At 44.7% G+C, this 23,116-nt stretch overlaps 1 protein-coding gene across 3 annotated transcripts; it reads left to right on the top strand.

Annotated features, from left to right (window-relative positions):
- The first annotated feature begins 27 nt into the window (after positions 1–27).
- On the top strand, positions 28–23,116 carry RFWD3 (ring finger and WD repeat domain 3). Of its 3 annotated transcripts, none has more exons than XM_055726721.1 (12): positions 28–373; positions 2,508–2,880; positions 4,247–4,482; positions 6,161–6,261; positions 6,363–6,560; positions 8,576–8,667; positions 10,823–10,937; positions 15,926–16,154; positions 17,332–17,482; positions 19,698–19,874; positions 20,498–20,712; positions 21,247–22,235. In XM_055726721.1, the coding sequence occupies exons 2-12, from the start codon at positions 2,510–2,512 to the stop codon at positions 21,609–21,611; spliced, it is 2,250 nt and encodes a 749-aa protein (XP_055582696.1). In that variant the 5' UTR covers positions 28–373; positions 2,508–2,509; the 3' UTR covers positions 21,612–22,235. The 3 variants fall into 3 exon arrangements, with proteins under 3 accessions (XP_055582696.1, XP_055582695.1, XP_055582698.1); XM_055726723.1 differs by lacking the exon at positions 28–373 and having other exon boundaries at positions 638–2,880; positions 21,247–21,464; positions 22,096–23,116; XM_055726720.1 differs by lacking the exon at positions 28–373 and having other exon boundaries at positions 634–2,880.

The following is a 23,116-nucleotide window of genomic DNA, read 5'->3' as shown; positions in this document are numbered from 1 at the left end:
AGGGCCCCGCCGCCATGGTAGGGCCCCGCCGCCATGGTAGGGCCCCGCCCACCTCGGCCCCAGTTTGAATCCGCTGGGGCTCCCGCTCTTTTCGCCCCTGCGGCGGCTCCCCCAATGGAAACTCACATCCCGGCGCTCGCCCCACCCCCTGCAGCGCCTGCGTTCTCTCCACCCAATCAGCCGTGCCCGCCCTACGGCACTCTGGCCAATCAGAGCAGACCCTGCCTGTGAGCCTTCACCCGCCCTTCCGTCGGGGAGACGGACAGAGTGGTTGGCCAATAAGAAAGGCGGGTCAGGACGCTGGTTGCCCAATAGAAGCGGGCACAGACGTGGTGGCGCGGTGCTGGAGCAGGACGGTTGTGCCTACTGGCAGGTGAGCGAAGGGTCCCGGCCCCGGTCCCCGTCCCCTAGGCCGCCTCCCCCGGCCCGGCGTCCCAGAGCCCCGCAGGCGCGGCTGGACCCCGGCGGCCGGGGATGGAACGCGGGTCCTGCCACGGCTCGGCCCATTCCGGCGGCCTGTGCGATGGCGGGCCCGGGCGCTCGGGCTGGCGGGGGAGAGGCCGCCCCGCTCCGCGCCGCTTGTGTGGTCGGTTGTTATTTAAGACACGGGAGAGCCGCGAGTAAACCCGCTTGTGCCGAGCTGTGAGGCCTTGGCCGTTTATTTTGGGTTACGGTGAAGCAGGTGCCGCGCAGTGACTGGGGGGGGCCGGAGGGGCCTGGGCAGCGCCCGGGGCTTCTGCTTCGGCCTCCGGGTCGGTGCCCGGGGACTCCCGTGGCGCTGCCCGGCCCCGCGGGCGCTGCCCCCGGTGATCCCCGGTTCGGGGGGCACTGCCGGCACTGCGGGGGGCGCCGCGGGCACTGGCTGGCTGGACGCCCCGGCCTTGCCCCCCCTCAAAGCCTCTGAGGCTGAGTGGTGAAAACGTCTGTGTTAACAGCTCTTTACAATTTTGTTTTATTAAGACATACGCAGCATTTTAATCCGTGCTGGGGTGGATGTATACACTTGGTTTAAGTCTCACAATTTATGGGGAAATTGAAGGGTCTGTTCTACACGGCAACTTTTATCACGACTGTGAATTCAGCACTGTAGCAGCAGCACCTGATCACTGACAGCTTCATACCTTGCCTGTTCCTGGGGGAGGTGGCATTTCACATCTATTTTTGGCCAAACTTCGAAGGAATTGGGCATTAGGATAAGAATTACAGAGCAATTCATAAGTCAGAATGTCTTAAAAGGTCTATAAAAATATTTGGCTATTATTACATCCCCCTCTAGTAATTCTTGTGTAGATTTTTCTAGTTATTCTTTGTACTAAAAGCAGCCTTTGCCCTGTTTGCACAGTGCCTAGCCTAATAAATTTTGGTGTGTGCTTCGGACTCTTAAGTAGCACTAAAGGTCTGCAATTCCCAAGGCCTTTCAGGTTTATGATTGCCTAGGTATTTTTTGAGAATGTGAATGACCTTCAGCAGCTTGCAGGCTTTAATTCACACACCTCCTGCAAAAAAGGACTTTTTTTTGTTGTTGTTATTTGGTTTGGTTTTTTGTTGTGCATCTATTTATTCAATTAATGAAATAATATTCAACTTTTTTGTGTTGTAAGACTGCCTGTAGAACACAGTGATTAAAGCGCTCTAATTTGGTGGCCGACAGCAGCATAATAATTAGCAATGCACAGACTGTTGTCTCCTCTGGTTTTCTTCAAAACCTAAGGTAGCCCTTCTGTTTAGGAGGTAACCAGAAGCCTTTTATCCCAGAGGTGTTTGTAGGGTAGCCATCCCTAAATAATATATATGAGGCTTTACTGCAAGTTTCATGTTTATCTAGTCTCAGGCTGATATGGAATAACAAATGCTGATGCTGTAGGCAACTTGCTACCTGTAACGTCTCAGTTGTGCGTTCTGCTATGATAACCCTTTCTGGGTTTGCACAGTGTTGGTGAATATAAAGCACCTGAAAGGCCTGTTAAGTGAGCTGTGGGTGAGGGTCGATGTCATCCGTTGCCATAACGGAATGTTATTCAAAGAAACTTGAAAATAAACTCACCTCCTGAGAGCAGTGAAACAAAGGACTGCATTGTAGAGCTGCTTGTGTCTGTATTTGTGGGTGTTTGTGCAGTGGAGAATCTCTCAAATATTTCCAAATTCTGTTCTCCAAGATCCATGTGAATTTACTGGCAAGTATATGATGCCAGCAAGAAATCCTTAACTTCCCACGTTCATCCAAAGGCTTACTTAAGTCAGCTTTGCGATGTACCTTTGTGCTAGCTGCTGTTGAGCCAAAGACTTCAAGCCCGGACCTCTGGGAGGGTGCTGCTGTGCTGTGCCAGCGCATGTACGGGTATCGACTTGAGGTGGTTTAGCTCTGCTGCAAGAGGATAAATTTTTTCTTGAGTCTGAAATAAAGGCTTTTGTAGTAGCTGACAGCTGCATCCGATGCTTGCTACAGTCTGGCTTGAAGTCGTGTGCATGCTTGCAAATAAATACTGGTTTTCTTCAACTCTTTGCAGAAATGGCTCAAGAAGAGATGCAAGTTGATCTGCAACCTGTGGCTGGTTACCCTGTGGAGAACCTCAGGACGCTTCCCACAGAGCCCTCTGCTCCCGCAGCACCTTCGTCCAGCGCTCCGGTGCTTGGTGAGGGAGGTGGCAGCAGTACGGTTCTTCCTGCTGATGACGCTGTTGTCACAGCGAATGGTGGCACAAGGGCGGCAGCTGCTGAGCCTGACCCGCAGCCGAGTCCTGCTGCGCCTCGGGGCAGGCTGCGAAGGCAGCTAGGGGTACTTGATCTGCATGAGCTGCTGTGGGTGCCGCAGTATCCGCGAGTGAGAAGAGTTAACAGGCAGCAGAGGATTGGTGGTTCCCAGAGGACAGTCAGTGCCAGGTAAAGCAGAAATTAAATTGGGTCTGAACTGTTATCAGGTCTGGCATCAGTTTAAATCCGCCTTGCTTCCTGGCTTATAGAGCCCGGCTCAGTCCGGGTGTGTGCTGGTGACCAGATTCTGAGCCCCTCACATACCTTTTAAGCTCAGCAATAGCACTGTGCTTTCTGATCTCTTCTCATAGGATCTTTGCTCCTGTTAAGTGAATCCCCCTGTTTCTTGTGTTGGCAGTGGTAGTGTTGACTCCTGTGTCCTTCTACACTTCCCATCTTGCTTGCAGAGCTTCTGCGCCCACCATTCCCTCTGTTCTGCCAGATTCCTGTCGGTGCTTCCTTCAGCAGTGCTGACTCTCAGCAGTTCCAGCCAGGATTTAGCTCAGTGGAGCTTGTGCTCTGTTTTGCATTTCACCATTGATTTGGGGACTGCCTGATTAAATTTTCTGGTGACATTTGCTGCAGAAACTTTTGCAAACATGCAAACTAGTATTTTTCTGTAGGTTTTTTTTGTTACCTCCAGGCAAAGAAAAAAATACTCTGTGTTTAATACATTTGTGATGGGTTTAAAGGGTGATTCAGAGTAGGAATGCTCTCCAGCTGGAAAGACATCTCTGTTTCTGGTTGGTTTGTTTTTTTGTCTCATCTTTGTAGCTTTTGTAAATGCTGAGGGCGAAATTATAATTAACTGGAGCATTGCGTTTAAATTCAGTGAGACCAAGAACTCCTCTCCTCCCAGATGGTTAAACATAACTGTACTGTTTGCCCTTGGATTGCACCTGAAGGTCACTGTAGTTCTCAAAGCTAGAAGGCAAGCTGAAAAGCTTCTCTTTTGAATCTGAGGGATAATTAAGATAGCTGAACTGAATGGGGGGAGAGGGGAGGATGTTTCTATCCAGGGATGAAGTTCCAGTAGAAAAGAAGAGGGAAAGCAGAAAACCCAGGCACCAAGTAGTCAATGGAATGAGACTCGAACACAAGCCTCATGCATCTAAAGTTACCAATGGCTATGGGAACCAGGCTTGAGGACTGAAGGTACCGATAAGGAGTTCCTTAGGCTATTGGTGAACAATACTTTGCTTTTCTTCTCTCCAGTCCCACCCCACCCCAAAAGAAAGCAGTATCGTAACCAGAAAGAGATTTTCTTTGAGCTGAGCAAAATGAAGTGTTGCTGTGTGGTACTGCTGGTGGTTCATAAAACGGGCCATTGTATGGGATTGCCCTGCTACTAGAGAAAGTCTGTCTTGATAACTTTGCTACCTTCCTATGGCTGTCAGAGCCTAGCAATTTTACTGCAAACAAGTGTGGAGAAACGTGCCAAGTCTTTAGCTTACCTGTAATAACTGGCTTTTATTTCTTGTTTTCCCGGACTCAGGGCAGCATTGGACCGCTACTTTCAAGTCAGCAGGACCCAGGAGCCAGCTACAGGACAAGTTCTGCGCCTGGAGCCCTTGCCTATCATGAGAGACAACCAGGAACACAGCTCTGATGAAACAGTAGAACTGAGCGACTCCGACAGCAGCACTTCTGAGGAGGAAGAGGAAGCGGTGGAGGCTGCAGCACCACTGTTACCATCAGCCCAGGAGATGCCTCCAGCAGCGAGCTCAGGAGGTTTGTGCTGTGGTTGAGCTGTGTAGCGACAGATTGCAGAAACTCATCTTGCTGTTTCAAAACTCAGTGGGGAAACCCTTTCAAGCTTCACAACAGATAGTGTTAAGAGATGATTATGCCACAGCTGTTGGGAGCTGATTGCTACCACAAGGCTTTCCAGCAAGCAGTTCCTAAGAGCAGTAGTGGCAATAGGTGATTGCTACTGTAATGTTAAATACAATCTTTTTGCTATTTGCAGGCTGCTACTTATAAATAATCCCGGAAATATACAGAGTAACTTCAAGTTCAGAAATTATTACCATGCTTCTGCAGTTGTATATTGTCAAGGAGCATTACTGAAGTCATCAAGTTGCACCTTGGAGATCAGCAGTGCTTTCAGTATTTTTTTAGTTATTTGGGATTTCAGTCTGCTTTGGTTCAGAGGTTTTCTTTTCATTCCTGCAACTCCTTGTGACACTTAACTGAGGAGATGGAGCTTAGGACAGTGGGCTTCTTGGTTGGCGTCTTTCCTGTGCTTTTTCTGGCTCGCCATCCTTTATCTAGTTCACAGGCTGCCATGCACTTCAGTGACATTGCGATGAACGCAAGCAGTTTATGTAAGAGTGACTAGCAGGTTAACAATTTGTCAATGTTATTGATGCCCAGAGAATATGAGAACAAGATTAGGTTATTTTACTTCAGTCTCTAAGGAATGTCCTTATGTTTCACAGTCTGCCCTTAGTTTTGTTATTGATTGGCCAGCCCACCATGACACCTTTTTTTGAGGGTACATCTATGAGGTGTCTTTTGAACAGATGAATTGGCTTGCTCTGAGCTAGTCTTACACGTGACAGGAGCTCAAGCTGTTAAGTGCTGTCTAATATTGTGTGAACATATGCTCTCTGTTGGGTTTTCTGGAATTCCCTTTGCCTTTTTTGCTTATATAAAGCCACTGGTTCCTCTTCAGCCCAGAACCTTAGAGGCTGAAATCTTCATTGACATTGGCCAGGGTTATCTGCCTTGAATACTAAATGTGACTAACGGCGCTGTCGTTTTGTGAGGAGATATTGGGGACACAATGATATCTGCTCCTTTTATAGTATGCTGGTGGTGGTAATACAAATTTAGCTTTTCTGTGTGCCCATGCTTCAACAGAAGGGCGAACAGAGGCCCACCACAAAAACATATGGCCCAACAGAATTGCTAGTTCGGACAACAACCAGCTGGAAAACCACTTAAGTCGGGGTGAACAGAAAGATAGCATACGGTAAATGCTTTCTTGGCATATGAAATATGCATGCTTAGATCCCTTGGCAAAATAACTTCTGCATGTTGGTTGTTTGTCTTTCTCTGGGCATAACAACGCAGGGGTGTAACCTTATATCAGCATAAATGTAGACCTGTATGCAGATGTGTTTGTTTCGAGCAGGTTAGAAAATCCAGTTAACGTTTGTCTTTTTCACTGAAATTCTGCTGCTTTTTATAAAAGAAAACATAAAATTCTTCAGCAATACTGTTGACGAATAGAAGGGCTTACACACAGACTGCCTGACCTGCCTTATCCAGGGCACTGATCTGAAGCTTTGTATGTTACCTGTGCAGTTGTGCTGCTTACCTTATGCCTTGGTGATTTCAGGTCAAGAAGAACTCCTTTTTACTCCTGTTATATATCAGTTTATTTAAGCAATGCTTTCTTTAGTTTCCAGTCTGATCCAGGCAGAGCTGCCTCAAGCTTTGTCTCAAGCTTCTGCAGAACGTGGAAGTAATGAAGATGAAGAGGCTGAGGTCCAGGAAAAGCAGGTAAGGTGACCTAAATGCTTTTGGAGACAGATTAAATAGGATAAATGGTGCCTTTGTCTAAAAAAAAGTGTTGTGTGTTTTTTCTTAATTTTTAATCCTAGAGGACTCCAGTAAAGAAACTGGAGCCACCAGTTTGTGTTGCGCCACGAGACGAGGAGGAAGGGGATACCTGTACTATCTGCTTTGAGCAGTGGACCAACACCGGGAACCACCGTCTCTCAGCGCTGCGGTGCGGACACCTGTTTGGTTACACGTGCATTGAAAGGTGGCTGAAGGGACAGGCAGGGAAATGCCCCCAGGTAACATGGATCTTTATGTGCGCTGGAAGGGGCTTGCTGTTGGGTAACTTCTGCTGCAGGTGTGGTCACCGTAACTGCTCTAACCGCTTGCTGCGTGAAGAGTCCACCTTTGTCTGCTGTCAGAAATAACAAAAATCACCATTATTGTGATGTAGCTAGGCCAGGAACAACTAGCACTACTTTAAAGGGGGAATTCTGACTTGGATTTTCTTCCTGAAGTATTTTTGAGTAGCAGACACAGAAGTTGGAGAGTTCAAGTGTTAAACCTGTATAAGTGGTTTCAGAACACTGCACTGTGGTCCCAGAGTGTAGCAATGGCAGACAGATTCCTAGAATCAATTAACTAAGCGTAAAGAGTACGTTATTGGACAAGAAATCAATGTTTGAGAACTGTTTTCAGCTGGTTAATCTTCTGTTTTGAACTGCATCTGCTTTTGCAGGCTTTAAGCAGATCAGGTTGTTTAAGGTACCTTGCAGAGAGTAAACTGAGAAACAAGTTGCATCCTTTAATGTCCATTTGTGATGATAGATCTGCTCTTTAAGGTGCTCTTTTCAGCTTTGTTTGCATGGGTAATACTGATCCCTTTCAATTAGGTCTGTGCTTCTGTGATGTGTTTCCATTCCTTATTCCTTTTCTCCAGAAAGCAATGTTGACAAAAAAATAGGGCAACGAGTACCTGGTAAATAGGGTTCAGTTCTGCTGCTTTCTGACTCGGTGGCTGGAAGCTCAGGATTTCTTTGGCTTTGTCATTTTGAGAACCTTCATGGTCTTGCTTGACTTTGTGCAGGATTCCCTCCTCTCAGCAAGAAACTTCCTGTTGACGTGCACTCTGATGAAACCTAAAGAATCACTGTTGCCATAGCAAAGGCCCAAACCTTATTTTTAACACTGTCAATACTGTGTAAGCTTTTCTTCACCTACTCTGGCCCCAGACAGAATTCTCAGAGGCCTTCCAGGCATCTTTACTTTTTGGAATTCTGTGACTGCTTTCTTCTTGAATCCTAAATACACATAAGGGGTGCTTGCTTCCTCTTTTTCTTCTGGTGATGTAATTACTGAAAACTTTGTGGGAGAACTTGGTCTGGTGAGAACGTTGCAGCTAAATCATCCTCCCTTCATTCTCAGTCGCTGTCCTTCTGCAACTGGGCGTCCTCTGATTGAATAGCACAGAGTTGCTGTGCGTGGTGCTCTGTATACTAAGTGGCTTGAGTGCAAGTTGCTGTGAAATTGCAGCGTTCTTGCTTGGGCCAGTGACAGCTGCCGGCTGCCAGGAGGGCTGTCTTAGCCACTTACTGCTCTGCAAGGCAGCCCTTTATGAAGGGAGAGGGTTTATCTGATCTGAAACTGTTGCTCATGATATCTTCACGCTACTAAATAATAGAGAAGCCTGCATTTTAAGCGCACATAGTAATTTAGTGTTCAGCAGAGGTTACTAGAGCTGAGTATTCACTGCCTCTCTTCTGATCCGCAAAGTGTATTAGCGAAGCAGTGAGCTTCCAGATGGTATCGTTTCTTCCAAGTCTCAACTCAGGGGGAAGTATTATCTCTTATTTTTAAGATGAACCTAAAGTACAAAGTGGTCATAGCCGGGTGCACGAAGTTATTGAAATATATCCCTGTGTATCGTTGAAATCGGTGAGATGTCGGTGTTTCCTACTGACACTGGAATGCTTTTATGGATTTGGGCCTATGGGATTTGATTAAAGGAGTATAGTAGATAAATAACAGTTGGGAGAATACTCAGGGATTTCTAAATCCTTGTCTGTTGGGCAGCCCGTATTAATCTTTTCAAAACAGAAGTTGGGCTAGTGTTTTGTTTTTAGATCTTTTTGCCCTCCTTTGTCTGGTGGTTGTTGGGTTTTTTTGTCCCTGGAACTTAGCTGACCGGGCTGCGTTGCTGATGCTTCAAGAAATTAAAAATTGCTTTAACAATTTTTCAAAACAGTACCTAGCAACGTGTAGAGATGCATTGGTTAAATTCTCATAGATGAACTGAACTTGTCTTTTCTTTCAGTGCAATAAGAAGGCAAAACGTTCTGACATTGTGATCCTGTATGCTTGCAATTTGAAAGCGCTGGATACGAGTGAGCAGGAACGCATGAAAAGGTATGGAGTCTCCATGTGAAGATACGGCCTCACTGACTGCATGCTACTGAAAGCTGCAGTCTAGCTTCTACTTCATGCTTTAATTTCCTGTATTGTCTAAAGCAATTTGTGCATTCCCTTGGAGATTATCAGGAGTATGGCAGGCTTAACAAACCAAGGCCTTGCCGTATTGCATGTGTCTTACCCAGGAGAATTTTCTTTTGGAACAGAATTCTTGAGTTTGTGCTTTGCGGCACTGAAATAGAAAAAACTCTCTTGTGCTGTATCCTGAAATGTCATCATGGAGAACATGCAGAGTTGTTGCCAAAAAGCTGTTTATTGCTAATTCATCATTAAATGAGAAAAGCGAGGCATAGTTAAAATGCAAGGGTCTTGAATAGCTGACCTTTTCTGCTGTCTTTTCTGCATGCATTAAACGGAGTAACCTCTCGCATGAATCGCTTTCCATCTTGCTTTGTCAAACTCTTCATGTAGCTTTACTTACAAAAGGTCAGCAAGCATTACTATGACTCTGCTTCCCCCCTCCAAGTTTAAAATGTAGACTTACTGAAAAAAGGAAAAGCAGGTATGAAAATGGGGATTAATTTCTGTTCAGTAAGATGCTGTCACAGTTACTATCCTGAAATTAGAAGGCTGCAGATATCTGGGTTCTCCTGAATCTTGTAGTGAATAGAATTTAATTGGGGTCTTCACATATCTCTAACTAGACTGCTAGTCTTTCAACAGAAACCTCACTGTCCTGGTAATTACTGATCAGAAATTATTGAGGAGAAACTGTCACGAAGGGAAAAATATCTCTTCTGTCCAGATTGCCCCTGCCTGATGGTGTTTGAACTGTACCTTTAGAAGGGTCACACTTCTTTTACTGGATTGACGTTGCAAAACAAATGATAAATAAGACGTTTTTTTCAAAAGCACAGAAAGCATTTCGGTGTTTAAATCTTACCTGTCACAGAGAGGTAGTTGTCTAACTGCTGCTTGTGTCTCAGAATCTTGCTGCAGCCATTCCCCACTTGCCCTAACCTCCTCTGCCCCCTGTTTTTGTTGGGAGGCAGACACCAATGACTGCCTCAGTCCAGGGAAGTAGCTGGCAGCGGCTGCTTCGTGGCACACAGTCACCAGTGGAGGACAAATGTGAACACTGGTGCATGCATCAATATTGTTTGCACATAGCCTTGTTATTGGGTATAAGATCATGGGCTTTGTTTTTCACATTCAAAAGAGCCAGCCTTCAGGCTCTGGGTACTTATATAAAGAATGTCTTTGCGGTGGTTAAATAGAGCATTTCACCTGTTTCTTCTGCAGGAAGGAAAAAATCGTGCAGAAGCTGTAGGGAAATGACAGAATTCTGTGCTTGGTCAACGTGCAAAGCTAGGTCTGTACATTTAGAAGGTTCTTAGGCAAGCTGGGGTCTCCCTGCACAGGAACTAGTGAAACGACTGGAATACTGTAGCTTTTGAAGTGCAGAATGCAGTGGTCAACATTATAGACCAAATGTACAGATAATTTTAAGGAATACTGGTATTTTTTTCTTCCTCTTTAACTATTCTTTCATGTGCAAAGCCTCTATGAGAGAGAAATGGAAGTATGTTACCAAAACTGCTGCTATTAAATGGTGTTTATGCGCTTTTTAGGCTTAAGGTGAGGTAGCAAGTATGGCTTCTATATGGGCATTCACAGAGAATTTATCTGTATCTGTCTGTTTCTGGTACAGCTATCTTTTCCTGAAACACACAATTAGTTACTGGTAGTAGAAACACGTGTGAAGATCTTGCTGTGTTATGACTTGCTGTATTACTGACATGGTATATTGTGTGGACATTGGTGGTAGAGAATTTGCTAAACTGTTTCTGTAGGAAAAAACCAAACTGATTTCTCTTTCAGTCTACTAAATTAGTACATTTGCAGAGGGTGAGAAGAAAGGCTGCTGTTTCTATGGAACAATAGTTGAGTGAGTCATGCACTACAGTTGTATAACTGAGAACATCTTGAGGTGAATGTACTGGATGAGTGTGGTACCAGATTTTCTGTTACTTTTGAATTTGCCTGAACAGAACTTGTTTTGGAATGAAGCCTGAGGATAGGAGTTGACAGCCCAGAGAAGCATCCTAGATGATACCTAGTCCTAAGGATTGCTTTTCTCTTGTTTCTCTAGTTCTTTAGCAAAGGAGCAAATGTTGCGGAGACAGGCAGAGCTGGAATCTGCACAGAGCCGTCTCCAGTTGCAGGTTTTGACCGACGAATGCAGCAAACTCCGCAAGCAAGTTCAGGTGAGCCTCATGCTACCAATACACAGAGGATTCCCTTTCTCTTCAGCCTGTCTTTTGTACGTTCCCTTAGGGGACTGAGAAGGCAGGCTTCCAGTTTTAATAAGCAGCAAGATTTAGTAAACGCAATTGGTGAATCATCAGGATTCACCTGAACATCCCATGCTGGCGTACTCACGTGTACTATCTAACACCAATCTTTTTTTTGCGTTCTTCTAAGACTTCATCAAAGTTGGAAGCACAGCTTCGCAGTAAAGGGTGTCTTTTGGCTGATTATATTGGAGGCTGCTCCTTGGGTTTTGTGGTGCCTGTAAAGGCCTGATAATACAGCATCAAACTCGAGGCCTTAAGTTTTCTCTTAGGTGCATCGAAATAAGCTTTGAAAATTGCTCTAGTAAATGTGTGATGGTACTGATTATCACTAGTTAGTCAAGAGTCTTTGAGAAGTGGTTTATGAAGCGGTATGACTGCTTGCAAAAAAACAAAGAAAACAACAATCCCCCACTATTGTTTTTTGTGAAGGTCAGTCAGCATTCTACTTGAGCACCTTCTGGTCCCATGAGACCTGGCCTGTCAGCGGGGTAGGCTATATGCATGGGCTGAACAGCTGCTAACAGGCACCTCTGTCCCCTTAGAATACAAATTACTGAAAATAAATGACTGATTGCTAATCGTCTGCTTCCTGTCTGGCTTATGCAGTACTGTGATATGTTGTAACCCATCACAGCTGCTTTTGCAGAATTCCTATGAATGGTGGACTCTACTGGTGCTTCCAACTGAATTATCTGGCATGTTCCACTACTGCTAGGTTTTCCAGCAGTCTGTTTCATAGCCAGTTTGCTGCTTTTTTTTTCTTTTGTGTGAAGTAGAAGCTATCTAATCTCTTGCTGTCTAGTAACTCACTTAATTTTGTACTCTTCTCTACTTCTGGATTTTTTTATAGCCTCGGCTATTCATGTCTGTACATTAAGCAACATCCTCTTTGCTGAAGTCTTCCTGTGTGATGTAAGATAAGTCTTTTATAAATTGTTTGCTTAAATTCCTGCATGAAGCTGTAAGCTTATCAGAGCTAATAAGAAAATGGGTCCACTTTAAAGTTTGGTTCAAGAAAAATGTGAATAAGATAAAACTGCAGGTCTGTAATGTCCCTTTGCAGTTCTTTTGGTGTTAAATGATAGAGTGTCCAGTCTAATGGAATTGAAGTTGCATGTTATAAAGATTAAGCACCCTGTGTTCTTTAAGCTCTGTTTCAGTATTTATACTGCATTCATCACTGTCCTATAGTGGTTAATGTGAATGCTGGAAGCAATTTTAAGGTGCTTGTTTATACTATGAATAAACTGAAAGTAAAACAATTTGCTGGGGAGCAGAAAAATCAGCAGGAAGTGTGGAATAAATCTCTAAGTTGTTTGATTAGATTTTGAGCATATGCCTAACGAGTTCCTTCTCTTATGAGAGGTTATTTAGTAAGCAACTACTTGCATAGAATTGTTGAGGTTGGAAGGGACCCTGCAGTTTTCGAGCCCAACGCAAGCTGGTTCACTTCAGCATTGGGCTGGGTTGCTGAGGGCACTGTCATGCCAGGTGTTGAGTGTATGAGAGCAGATCACACATCCTCTCTGGACATCCCACTGTTTGACTATCCTCATTGAGAAGCCTTTTTTTTTTTTCTCCCCCCCCCCCAATCAGAACTTGCCTTGTTAAATCTTGAGTCTGTTGCCCTGCTCCTTTCAGCAAGCAAGGCTACTGCTGGCACAAGAAAACATGTTTAACTGGCATACAAAGCTGTAAGTCAACATAGAAAACCAAGTGCTGTGGGATTTCAAAAGAAATGCGCGAAATCTCCCTATGCTCAAAGGGACGTTTGATACGGCAAGGTTCAGTTGTAGTTGTGATGTTCAGTGGTTGCATACAAGCCTTGGCGTCTGAAGCCTTATGGAGAGCAAACGCCATTGGTTTCCCCCCAGAAGTCATTGTGTGAGGTGATTTTTTTTTTTTTTTTTTGTTCCTAATGTGCTTGAAAGCTGTGCCTCAGCAGCAGTCATGTCACAAGTTGTGAACTTTTTTTAGGTTTGTACACGTTTTTCTCTGCTGTTGTCCATTGTACTTTGTTATTCAAATGTTTAAGATGAGGCTAGAAAAGTGATGGTTTTTTTAAGTCTTTAGCTACATGAAAATGTATGAGGAAAGGAACTTGGGAGTTGAGGGGAGAGAGGGTAGGTGGCAAACTAAAACTCTGGAAGAAATCTGTCAGCAGTGTTGTTTCTGTACGTAAGCCTGCAGTGTGTGCTGTGCTGAGCTGTATGCTGCACGGCAGGGTCAGGCTTGCGTTTTGGAAGCAGTGCTACTGAAGCCAGCCTTTTGCCTGAAGTTTTTTTTCCTTTGCGAGCACAAAGAAGTTGAGGATCAGATGTGAGCTGCTGCCGTACTCTTGAATCTGCCAAAATTTTCAGTGAAAGTTATCTAACAATAAGCAAACCATCTCTGGCTTCTGGCATGAATACCACTGATGGAGTGGGTAGGAGATTGATTTTTTGTGAGTGGGAAACAGTAGCTCTGTGTATGGAGCAGTGAAGGGAGGACTGGCAGGGTGATGACAGGAGATAGCACACTGCTGTGGAGAAGAATGCAAGTGTCATTGTGAGCCTTGCAGAAATTGGTTTATATTGCTTGATGTATTGGAAAAGCTTTTCTAATAGGATTTTCAGAGCATCGAAAAGGAATTGGATGGCAAAATGTGAATAAAAATTTTTGAACCTAATACACTTAGAAAAAGTTTAGGCTAATGGTTTTATTGCATAAAAATCTTTGATCTTTTTGATCTTTGTGTCCCCCTCCAGTGGATCCCTAGGGAAGATCTAAAGAGGTAAAAGCCAGTATTTCATTCAGTTGTTACTTGTAGTGAAGCAGATTAAAAATACTCGGTGTCCCTTGGACTGAATTTGAACCTGAACCAAAGGAAGGTAGAATGCCTGGAGTGCTGCACCGCAGCTTGCGGTTGTACAGCCACGTGATTATCTCTATTAAATGCAAGGCTGGGGCCGTGTAGTGCAAAATAGCAGGTATGGCTTCTGTGAGAGGTCTGTGGGAGCGCAGCCAGAGAGGGAGGCAGTTATCAGATGGCTGTCAGTCTTTAAAGCTTCATATCAGCTATTAAGACTGTAACCTAATACCCAAAAGAAAACTGTTCTGAATTTGTTGTAGCTAGTGGTCTTCCTGTTCATTGTGCTCTTCTACTTCTTACGCATACTGCTCAGGAAGGCTTCTGCTGTGGATCCTCTCCTTTCCCCAACCTGTGTGACTGTTCATCTCTGCAATGGCAAGCTGACATCTAGGAGGTGGTCATAGTGGGTGCGGGGAGATGCATGTGCCCTCGAGGCCCTTGGGTAACACTGGGCATCGGGAAAACCCTGCAGAGCTGCTTAACAGAAGGTGTAGGATTGCATTACCTTTTCGAATACATTTACTTTTTTAATAACTGGTGTAAAAGTTGAGTGCAGGTGACAAGGAGAGGTTTGTAAACTCCCCAGAGCAACAAATAATTTTAATGTATTCTGATAATCGGTGGTGGTATCCTCCTGCCACTTAGAAATAATGAGTTTATTAAATTTTTGATTAAAAGTCACTTTCTTCCAAGTTACCTGTGTTTTCACTGACTTCTTACTCTAAGCCCAAAGCTATAGCTTCCATCATAAGCATCGTAGCACCCCCACACTACATCTTCCCAGGTTGTTTTTCTTTTGCCTTTTTGTTCTGATGGGATCATCTTGAGTCTTCAGTTTTTATTTTTGTATTTATGTTTTTTATTGCCTTGGGGAATTTGCAATGCACTTGATGCAAAACAGATCAGACCTCTGTAAAATATCAGAATTGCTCTCCTCTCAGGCAGTTTCCAAAAGTTATAGGTCTTGATGATAACTATGAATGTAGAGCTTGATCTTTGATCTTGCCTCTTTGAGGACTGCTGCCTTTGCTTAGATGTGAGTTAAGTGGTAGTGGCTGCTTCAATATTGAAGCTAGCTTGCAGTCTACTAATATATTCGTAACATCACTCTTGTGGCCCTTAATTGTTTAAAAATTACATGCTATCTGAGGCATAATCTATGTTGCTTGGACAACAGAAAACAAGTAGCAATTTCCTTAATATATATGTTCCCTCTAATATCCCTGGGGTTCTGTACTGTCTGGTTTTGACCTTGGATTACAACAAGCTGGTTAAAATGCCTTTTTGGGGGGCATTTTTGGTTGACTCATAATATACCACTGCTACTGCTGGCATACCCAGCCCAGCTCACCCTGAGGATCTCTGTGGAAAGAGGAAATCTAGGAATACCTTGTTGCTGATGGAAGCTGTCCTTGGTCATGTCTCTGCTGAGCATCCTTGAGCATTCATCAGTGGAGGTGGAGGAAAAGGTGGGAGGAGGTGGCGGAAAACAGGGCTGGAGCTCTTGAGAGTTGTGTCGTTCCTGGAATTTGCTGCCCAGGGTTTACAAGAAAAGAACAAGGTCATCTTCATTAGACTGACTTGTTTCCTGCAACGCCCTTTATGTTGAAACTTGGGCTTTTATTTTTTTATAGGGTATTCTGGAAATTCTGGAAAATGGGTTTTAATTGACTTTCTCTTGTGGTTTAGCTGCATGTAATACTTGGCAGTTTGTTCTCTTCTAAACAGCATTGATCTGGTAATAATTGTTACTGGCTTTTATGTGTTGCCCAAGAGTCCTCTCTTTCACAGGGTCTAATACATACAATAACAGACTGTGAGTATGTTCTGCCAGAACATGCATAGCATTTGAATGCTTTTGTTGCTTGCTGTCATAGTGGACTTGGAAATCCAGCATTTCAGGAACAGTGTGGAGATAGGACCATATTTTCTCTCTTTGTCTAAGAACAAGCACAGATGGATCATCTGGAGCAGATAGGACAGAAGGTTTCATTGCCAGCAACACATTGAAGCTCTCTGGTGGTTTTTTTTTTTCTTTTCTTTGCAGGAGCTGAAGGCTTTGGTAACCCAGCACAATGTGAGTGCTTCTCAGCAACCTGGCAGCTCCTGCATCTGCCTCCCCAGCAGCCTGCCCTCCAGCCAGAGCCAGCGCAAGTACCACTTGGAAAAGGTTTTTGTGGTGTCTCAGACTGGGAACTGTCGAGTAATGGCATACTGTGACTCGCTGAGTTGTCTTGTGGTATCACAGCCTTCTCCCCAGTCTACTTTTATTCCTGGTAATTAAGCAAGTCAAGATTTGGGGGTTCAAAGGTGAAAGCTGAATGTGTTTTCTACCTGCTTCTGCTTTTCTCTTTGACCTTTGCATGTGCCTTGTCAACTGGGAATACTCATAAGACTTCCTGTAGTTCATCTGGCCCCTGCATTGGGAGCTGCTGTCTAGTGAGGTAGCTAGTTTCCCTCATTGCTTCTACGGCAGAATCCTAGCAGAGGGTCTCTGGCTCTTCTGCTGAAGCGCCACATCCACAGGAAGGTAAAAGGCATGTCCGGTACTCCTTGCAAAGGTGGGCCTTCTGAAGCAACAAGGGGCTAGTGCACTAGGGCCTGCAGAGAAGCTTCCAGTGCCTGAGTGAGAAATCCCCAAACTGTAGGTGGATCTCTCCACATGCAGCTGATTTGTCAATACTCTTTAAAAGAAAAACCAAAAGCAATGAATTTTTAATATGAATGCTAGGAGCACTGTTTCCCAGTGAGGAAATAGGAAGCCAAGAAGTCACGGGCAGTCCTGGGTTTGTTTGGCTGTTATGGCCAGGAGCAAGTGACCTGACATCTGGACCAGTGCCAGCTTGCTTTTGCAGCGAAATAGTTGTAGCATTAGAAGTCTGAGAGAGTTTATTAGCAAAGTACTTCAATGCTTTCTGAATGATGAAGCTTACTTTATTTGGTAAATGGTTTTGAGATTAATATGCCTTATATAGGCGTAACGAAATTGTTTTCTGCATTCAACTGACCTTATTTTTCTGGCTTTCTGGGGCCAGGCGATGAGTCTCTGAATGGAAGATTTGTGGTGACTCTTGTAGAACACAGGTTAAGTTCACCTGTAACCATTCTTTGCAGTGACGCTTGTTCTCTTAAATAGCCATGTAATCCTACTGTGTGCTTTTATCTAGGCAAGAGTATCTTTGAAGAAACTGGCTAAAGAGCAGCAGGCTTTTGTAACAAGAATTGTTAACACTGATATTGAATTTCCTCTTGCTGGCTGGGATCCTTAAGGATTTAGCCCTGTGCCATTTGAACTAAGGAATGATTTGTGGCAGTTCTTTTCCAGAACAGCAAGTGACTCTTACACGTTCGTCCCACCACAGGCTTCAGTGCAGACATTGTAGTTGTGGCAGAGAACTGCTAGTTTTACACGTATGCCACTTTGCGATAACCTGCTTTGTTCTTCTGTGACAGGTTGTGGTGTTAAGATGATGAGTGTGGCCAACCTGAAGAGCAGTCAGTACATCCCCATCCATACTAAACAGATTCGGGGACTGGCTTTTGGCAATAGAGCAGATGGCTTGCTGCTCTCTGCTGCTCTGGACAACACTCTCAAACTTACCAGGTGAGTCCTGCTGGGGTGAACAACCTGTCCCAGTAGAGTTCTGCAAGAGACTGGATTGGATTTTGTTCCGTCTTAATAGAGATGTCTTGCAGCACTTGCTGTTCTGCTTTCCAAAAGGTGTTGTTAAGATGAGATCAGGTCTGCATACTCTTCCTGTGTGTGGGAATTAACAGAGGGGAAGACTTGTTCATGCTTTCAGGTCGTTTAGGTGGAGGTGTTACAGAGCTACCTGTCTGTGATACTTTTCCCATGGAGAACTTGGTGGAAAAACAGTAATTCAGCATGGATTGGCCAAGTTACGTTGAGAACAAATGTAACATAATGTATAGATGTGAAATTTACTGTCCACTTGGTTTTCTGTTACTGCAGGGAAGTGTGAAGCATGGGGACTTGTATGGCATAAACCAGAAACAAGGCATGGTTAGTTTGGGCACTTTCTTCCCTGCATTAGTGTTGGCTTCTCCCATTTTAAACTTGCAGAGCCTGGAGTTCATCTGGGACATGAAATGTGTAAACGGCATTGTTGAGCATGTACTAGAGGAACACAGGTTCTCTAGGGCTAGCAGATTGGAGACTAATTATGCAGAAGCTGAAAAAAATGTCTCCAGGCCTGTTAGAATTTACAGCCTATGAGTATGCTTTTCTTGCTGCTCTGCTGCTTTTCAGTCTTAAGCTTAAGCTGCTTGTTAGTCGATTGATTCTTACTGAGTTACATGAACATCTTTATGCACATCTTTCTGTCAGTTAGTGTAGGGTTAGGCAGCATTTGTGTCTGTTATACAGCTGATTAGTCCCAGTTCTTTCCCACCAGTGAAGAAATGAAGAGAACTTAATCCTACACCAAAAATGTAAAGAATGTTGTTTTCCTGTTACTGTGTTGAAATGTTTGCTAGGCTAGCTAAAAGTAAACAAAACTGTCTGATGCTAAATTCAGCATGTCAGACTTCTTAACCAATGCAGCTGATACCATTTCAAGGTTTAATCTGGGGAGTGGCTTCTCATCACAGTATCTGCTCCATACTTAACTCCCATGTCTGCCTCTCACTGCCTGGTTGGCTGCGTTGGAACTTGTGATCCTCTTTTGTGCTTGATCCCAGAAGGTCTTGGAGTTACATGCTTGCTTCAGCAGCATCTTCATACTTCTTTTAGACGCCCCCTGAAAGAAAAGTCCCCCTTTAGTCATCTTTCTTCCCTTGTTACTGACTTCATAGTCATCCTACCAAAAGGAATTAATCCAAGATGTCCCTAAATCTCCTGTTCTGGCTTGCAAGTTTTTAAAACAGCACCATGACTTTGTGGTCGGGTTGTTTTGTGGAGGTTTTTTTCCTGTTGTTTTAAACCAGTCACTGTTCTGATACTAAACTCCGTTTCCCCAGCCAGGTTTGTCTTTGCAATTGTTCCCCTTATGTTTACCTGGGAGCAAATACTTGCTTCTCTGGATTTCTGAGCATGATCATCTTCCCCAGGGAGAAACTCATGTGTTGTAAAGGTTATCCGGAGTTATGATGATATGTGCTGTCTTCTGTCTTACACTGTTCTCCATGTGCTAAGCCTATATTGACAACACTGCTCTTTGTAAATACATCCTAATCAGACACCAGCTTCACCTGCTCTTCTGGGTTGCACCCCTCTATGTACTTCCCTATTCTTCTGTCTACAAATCGTTTCTAAAGAATTAACACTATAAACGTGCTTTTAGTTGTCTTTACCTCCCTCGCTGCCTTGCTCTTGCTTAAATCTGGTTCTTTTGAGGCATAAGCACTGTTCCTCTTGTGCAAAAAGAGGGCAATAATTAATGAGAGATGTAATCCGAAGAGACGAGCCCCTGTGATCTCTGGAATATGCAATGTGACAGGATTACACTAGAGTCATGTCTCCTAATTTTTTCCAGAAAAGTAACTTGGCTTTCTTGTGCCAGTAAGGCAGCTGAGACCATGCTCGGAGACTTCCTTTCCCAGTCTTCAAAGATCGATCTGGAAAAAGAAGCACTGGCATGGAAGAATTATGTATCATTTGATAATATCCAAGTGATTTCTGTTTAGATTTTCCAGTTTCATGTCTGGAGTAAAGGAGGAGTTAATTCAGAATTCAGTCTAAAGAGACTTGAATTTCTGTCTAAAGACTTGAAAAAGCTAGATATGCTTACTTTAATTATGCTATTTTCTCATCAGTAGATGCTTGCGCAATGGGCCAACACTTTACTTTTCCCCTGCAGCTTGGCAACAAATACTGTGGTGCAGACATACAATACTGGCCGTCCTGTCTGGAGCTGCTGCTGGTGTCTCGATGATACAAACTACATCTACGCTGGCTTGGTCAATGGCTCTATCATGGTATATGATTTGAGAGACACAAACTCTCATGTCCAGGAACTAGTCCCTCAGAAGTCCAGGTATGGCATAAGGATTTTTCATTCCTGTCAACTTCACTAATATATATTAAGCTAAACATAGCTTCTTCCATAAACCACACAGCAATTGTAATAGTTTAAATTGTTTTATGTGAATCTCTTGTTCAAGAATTCAAATGTAGCACAGATGTGAGAAGTCTCTCATAAGGTTGTGTGGTATTTGTATAACTTAGTATGAGTGCTTGGCACCTGCATCTTTTTAAGGTGTACAGTGGTCAGAAATGGACCTACCAGTGCAACCCAAGCAGGAGAACTGACGTTGTTTTGGAGCAGAATTTAATATTTAGTTTGGAAAGGACAAATTACAAAGAGGTGTGAGATGCTGGTACTTCCATCTTTTCTACTTGGGGGGAATCAAATGCTGATTTACACGCACCTGATGTGTGCTGTCTGCTTCTTTGAAACATAAGGTTCAGCAGTTAAGTTGAATTTCATTTATTCTTGACAAACCCATTGGAGTTCCTTGCTGGAAGGACCATTTTTAGCCTGCTTAGGCCCTTTTTTTGCAGTGTGGTTGGAGAGACTGAAGCTCTGAAGCAGTGAGGCTTCAGAACACCAGTACAGCTGCAGCTGGCAGCCCTGACTCTTGGTAATCACACTTTCAGATGCCCTATGGTATCGCTGTCCTATCTGCCCCGGATGGCCTCAGCATCGCTGCCTTGTGGTGGAATATTAGCCGGGAGCTTGGAAGGAGCCTGCTTTTGGGAACGGAAAGCTGGCAACACCTACCGGCCTCATCACCTGCCACTGGAACCTGGGGGATGCATCGACATTCAAACAGAGATCACCACACGGCACTGCCTTGCAACATACAGGCCTAGTATGTAACGGCGCGCATCCGCAATGCGCTCTTCATTGCTGCTCTGGGCTGCTGATTGCAGAGTTCAACACTGGCTTTGCTGAGGGCACAGCAGAAATGTAGTCCCTGCCCTAGCCAGAGCAATGAGTGTCTGCATGTAGATAGGAGTTGGGTGAGGGCAAAAGCAGGCAGCTGCAGGGGGTGTTCACAGAATCACAGCACGGTCAGGGCTGGAAGGGACCTCTGGAGACCACCTAGTCCAGCCCCTGCTGAAGCAGCTCTCCTAGAGCAGGCTGCACAGAGTCATGTCAGGCGGGTTTTGAATGTCTCCGTAGAAGGAGACCCCACAGCCTGTCTGGGCAACCTGGCCCAGTGCTCTGTCACACTCGCAGTAAAGAAGTTCTTTCACATACGTAGGTGGAAATTCCTGTGTTGCAGTTTCTGTCCATTGCTCCTTGTCCTGTGTTGCCTGTATTCCTACAGTTCAAGCTTGTCTGCAATTAAATTTTCCAATGTTTACCTTTTTTGTTGTGTTTTTTTTTTCCTGCCACATAGGTAAAAATAACCCATGTGTGCATTGTGCCGTGATGGAACTGACTTGCAGCCCGCTGACAGAGGCCTCTGAAGATGTGGTGTGTTCTTCTAACCTGGTTCAGACTTTGAGTGCTGGGCCCACCTGCAAGTTGCTGACCAAGAATGCCATTTTTCAGAGTCCGGAGGAGGATGGCAGCGTCTTTGTGTGTGCCGGTAATGAGGCATCCAATTCTGCCCTGGTATGTCTCCCTCCTTTCAGTGTGGTGGAGGGGTTTATTGCAATTCTTAAGAGAGAAGCCTTATCAGTTGCAGCATTGGTGTGTTTTGTTGGGAATTGTCACTCACATTACCTTGTGCAGGTTGGTATGTTGTACTTGCTACAGTAGGTGTAACTTTCTGATAGCGTGGGGTGCTTGGTATTAGCTAAAGCCTGTGGTCCACATCCATCGAAAAGAATGTAGGCAGTGAGCCCCTGTTGTCCACCAGAGGAAGACAGTTGGGCACTGTAAGTGCTCTAACAGGCTTGGTGGGATAGCTGAAGTGGTAAGTGCCGTGAGGGATGGATGCATGTGCTTTGGCAGTGATGGGGAAGATAAGAAGGGTTGCCCTTCATATGAAAAAGCAGCTCAGCTGCAGAGGATGGACAACGGGCTGCATGAGAGCTCACGTGTCAGGCTCAGAGGAGAAGGCAGTCGGGGTGACATCGTGCTGCAAGTCTGTTAAAAGACCATCCCAGCAGGGTGTGAAAGTAGAGAAAGGGACCTATAAGTAAGTGGAGGAAAATTTTTTTTTTTTTTCTCTCAAGAGAGGAAGTTCTGTTCTGGATGGGAGGGGAGAATCCTGCAGTCTTTGATCTTGTCTGTCCCACAGCTATGGGATGCTGGAAGCGGCTCCTTGCTGCAGAAGCTGCAGGCTGACCTGCCTGTGCTGGATATCTGCCCCTTGGAAGTGAACCAAACCCACCTCCTGGCTACTCTGACTGAGAAGACGGTGAAGATCTACAAGTGGCAGTGAGAGTGGTCCCCTTCACTTGCCACAGAGAGGCTTTCCAAACATGCTGCTGATTAACCCTACGTGACTGCTTGGCCCCAGACTGCTGTCTTGCACGTGGTGTGTATAGGAGACATGAACCACTACAGCAGATTTCTGGCAGTAGGCAGGAGCTGGGATGGGCTGATGCCTGGAGCAATTTGTTCTTGCTCCATCTTTCTCTTTAGGCCTGCCCTTATTTCTTCTTTGGTCAGTTTTCTTCAGTCAAACTCTGCAAGCTGTCTCAGCACAGCAGTAATTCTTGGACTGTCTCCAGCATGTCTTGCTGCTTATTTTCCAGTGTTAGTATGGCACAGGGACTTGCAGATCTCTTCTAGGATTCAAGGAACTAAGAGGAACTTGAAGACCTGAGACTCCCACTGCACTTTCTTGTGGAGTCCTGCTGTGATTACTGGGTGATGAAAAGGTGGCGATATTGGCATCTCGCTAGTGTTGCTGATACTCAGTGTGAAAGCAAGTTCGCTGCTATAAGGAACACACTCCCATGTTCTTGTGAAGTTCTAGGGTTAGTTGGAAGTTATTCCCTAATGAGGGCAGACCTTGTTTTGTGGCCACGGAGAGAACAGGCTGGGAAAACCTACAGAGAACCTTTATCTTTTGTGTGTAGGTGGGTTTTTTTTTCCCCCATGAGCATATAATTTGCACTTAATTCCTTACTACTTTGCCCCCATTTCCTTTCCTTTCTCTTTTCTCTGCTTTACCTGCAAGCAAACTTAGATGTTTTGGCTGTGGAAAATGAAACTGGAGAAGCAGAAGTAAAGAGGAGGGAGATGATTCTTGTACTGTTGACTGCTGCAGTTCCGTGGTGCCCTTCCTTAAAGACAGCAACATACTGAAACAG

The sequence above is a fragment of the Falco cherrug genome, chromosome 14 (genome assembly GCF_023634085.1).
Source record: "Falco cherrug isolate bFalChe1 chromosome 14, bFalChe1.pri, whole genome shotgun sequence".
In the NCBI taxonomy this organism is placed as follows: domain Eukaryota; kingdom Metazoa; phylum Chordata; class Aves; order Falconiformes; family Falconidae; genus Falco; species Falco cherrug.
The sequence above is the reverse complement of the archived record's forward strand: the minus strand, read 5'-3'. Positions and strand labels throughout refer to the sequence as shown.